Raw genomic sequence first — 3,086 nt, 5'->3', positions numbered from 1 at the left:
AAATTTTTCTATTGAAAAAAAATACCTTACTTATTAAATCTCTTTCTATAAATAAAAGTGCTAAACTTATTAAATCTCTTTTTATTTGAATGAAAGAACGTTACTTATCCAAAATCATTATATTTAAATACACATACTTAACTCATCAAGTCTCTTTTATTTAACACTAAACATACCAAGACTTAATATATACCTATTTCTACTATAGCGGGTCAAATGACCCGACTTTATGTTTCATGCTTGAATGTATGAAATATGGATTTTAGGAAAGAAATAAAAACATAAATTAAATTTATTATAATTAAACAAAATAGTATGTTGAACATTTCTATTATAAAAGCAAAAAATAAAAATTTTTAATTCATAGTTTATCGCATTTTTTACATATAAGTCTGGCCATTGTACATTTTTCGCAATCATATTTTTTACATTAAGAGCAAATTTTGTTGGTTTTATTTTCTTTACAGTATCCTATTTTACATCTCATACGCTTATAAGCATCTGTAGTAGACTTAGGCAACGATCCTTTCGTATTTGTTCCTTGTTTTGGTTGTTCACGGGCTTCTCGAAAATCGGCGCCAAGTTCTATTGCTAGCTTGAGTAAAAAATCTTGCCTTGAGATATTTTCTTCTGTCGTTTGCTAGTCCATAATCCAGGCATTTATGTTAGCTAAATCAGGGATATTCAAAAAAACTTGGAGAGGCTATCTGCAAGACTTAGATTTTGTAGTAAATTTTCTCGCTGTTTGATCGGTCATGTCTACACCAAATTTGGTTCTATTGTAATATAAAACAGTTTCAGGTAAACGTTTATCATTGTTTTCTACTTTAACGAATTTATGTTTAAAACTAAGTGAAAGTACTTTTTTTGTTGGTTTACTTTTATAGATTGTAAGAGTACAATTATCTTTTTTAAAAAGTTTCGATGAAAATCGTTCCATATCATCTTTCTTTTGCTTCGCAATTAGTTATTATTAACTATTCTATTTTTATTATTAAATATAAATTAATTATTATTATTAACTATTCTATTTGACCGAATAGTTCCTACTAACGTAGTTTTTTTAGCTAGGAGTTGTGTTGCTAAGGATTTGCTTGTGAAGAAGTTGACTGTGGTCACAGTTCTTCCGCAGCCCGTAAATAACTCAATGAGTTTGAATACAACATATTCAGAGAGTGGTAATAAAGAGGGCCTATATTCATCTTTTCCAAGATATGGAAGTGCATTTATGACGTATTTGCTATCTACGTCCGATGCTAACAAAAATTTGATTCCAAATATATCCGGCTTGTTAGGTATGTATTGCGTAAATCTACATCGTACTTTAGTCGGAAATAGCTGTTCGTCTATAGTAATATTTTCACCAAGTTTGTAACAGTTTTGGCTGTTCTCAATGAAAATATTCCAAATTGCAGATACCATAGCGAATTTATCTGTTTTCAAACATTAGCTTTGCTGACTTTTTTTATCAAAACGAATAAATCTATGAATTTTGGGTAAAATTATTTCTTCTCAGTGTTTCAGAAAAAAATTTAGGCCCCCACATTTTATTCCCCAAAAAGGAAATATTCAAATTATTTGCTCCATATGCAGCTCGAGCATATAAAATTGCAATGAATGCATCTAATTTATTTTTAGATAAACTCCAATCGGAACCTAGCACTCTCTTTGCTTCTTCTATTGTGAATGTTCTTATATGGTTCATAATACGGTGCTCAATTATCAATGAAAATGCAGTACTAATTTTACCTTTCATTAAATGACGTTTTGCATATCTTTTTATGCCTACTTCTTGCTTAAAAATTTTACGAAGTGGTGCTCTTCAAGGTGTGCCACCTACTTGCTTTTGTTGCCAAAAAGATCTATCATTCGCAACATTTTGTTCATTTATTTCTACTTCACTTTCTTCCGAACTTGAGAGTAATCTAATTCTTTTTCGGTCACTACATACATTCACAATATTTTCCTCTTAATCGTCAGTATCTGTAGAATCAAACTCATTTTTATTTGCAACCAATATATCTTCATTTTCAGAAAATTCATCTTCAGTAATTTCTGAAAACTCTTCGCTAATATTATTTATATCCTCTAAGAACTTGTACTGTCTTGTTGGCTTTATCATTTCTCTGAATAAAAAGTGACCTGTATTACTATAGCTATCAAAATAAAATATAAGCAAGGTACTTACCAAGACTTTTAATTTTTACCACTTTTTCTTACACTTAAAAGCTATTGTTAATCTAAAATTTGATATTTTCTTGAAATTATTCTTAGCTATTCTTGTAGAACTACTTTACGCAACAGTCTTTGGAAGGATGTGCAAATTACTGACTACAAATGTGACTTGAAATCTCATAATAGAAAAAAATTCTCTCCGGGTCAAATAACCCGTTGTGGTAGATATGGGTAAACAACAATGATAATTCAGAATAAACAAAAGTAAAAAAAAAAAAAAATTTTTATAACTGTACGTTAATAACTTAGAAAAAGTCATGAAGTTAAATGTGCAAACGCAATAAAATTATATGTGCATTTTCAATGCAAAAGTTCAAAATGGGTCATTGGACCCGTTATTGTATGTTTAGTGTTAAATAAAGGTACCTAACTTATCAAATCTCTTTTCATTTAAATAAAAGTACTTAACTCAACAAATCCCGTTCCATTTGAATGAATGTATTTAACAAATTTAAACTCTTTTCATTTTAACGAAAGTACTGTAATACTTCCCAGAAAAGTAACGCTTTTGCCCAAACTCAGATTACAAAAGAAAAACAAAGAACTTTATTTATAGAACTTTAACAACCGTTAAAGGCTTATCTACAGTTTTCCGTAATATAAAAACGTCCGTTTTTTCTGAGCTTCTGTCAAAATCTCCACGCACAACAACTCGTAGCCTGGAAACGGTCAACGTTCCCACGCTTCCACAGCCTCGCTCCACCTCCAGGACAGCACGCCTTCCCTAGGAAAGGTTTCTTCCCTCTAGAGTAGTTCGCCTACCTTCGGGACTGAATGCCTTCCTTCGGAAATCTACGTCTTCCTTCAGAGCTCCATATGGAACCTTCATTCCCACCCTAAACGGAAAACAA

General features: G+C 30.9%; 1 protein-coding gene across 1 annotated transcript; it reads right to left on the bottom strand.

Annotated features, from left to right (window-relative positions):
* Window positions 1-703: 703 nt before the first annotated feature.
* On the bottom strand, window positions 704-1,422 carry LOC106792753 (piggyBac transposable element-derived protein 4-like). The gene is made up of 2 exons (XM_014759263.1): window positions 1,055-1,422; window positions 704-776 (listed from the first exon to the last, which is right to left on the bottom strand). Exons 1-2 carry the CDS (start codon window positions 1,420-1,422, stop codon window positions 704-706), a joined length of 441 nt encoding a protein of 146 aa, XP_014614749.1.
* Window positions 1,423-3,086: the final 1,664 nt, after the last annotated feature.

The sequence above is a fragment of the Polistes canadensis genome, unplaced genomic scaffold (assembly GCF_001313835.1).
Source record: "Polistes canadensis isolate GaletaPanama2010 unplaced genomic scaffold, ASM131383v1 scaffold_621, whole genome shotgun sequence".
NCBI classification, from domain to species: domain Eukaryota; kingdom Metazoa; phylum Arthropoda; class Insecta; order Hymenoptera; family Vespidae; genus Polistes; species Polistes canadensis.
Note: the sequence above shows the minus strand (reverse complement) of the source record. Positions and strands in the feature narration are given on the sequence as shown.

Excerpts from the sequence above, each read along its gene's own strand:
- LOC106792753 (XM_014759263.1), bottom strand. The coding sequence starts at position 1,422 with ATGGTATCTGCAATTTGGAATATTTTCATTGAGAACAGCCAAAACTGT. Across the intron at positions 777-1,054 it reads CTCCTAGCTAAAAAAACTAC|AACCAAATTTGGTGTAGACA; the intron begins GTTAGTAGGAAC and ends ATATTACAATAG.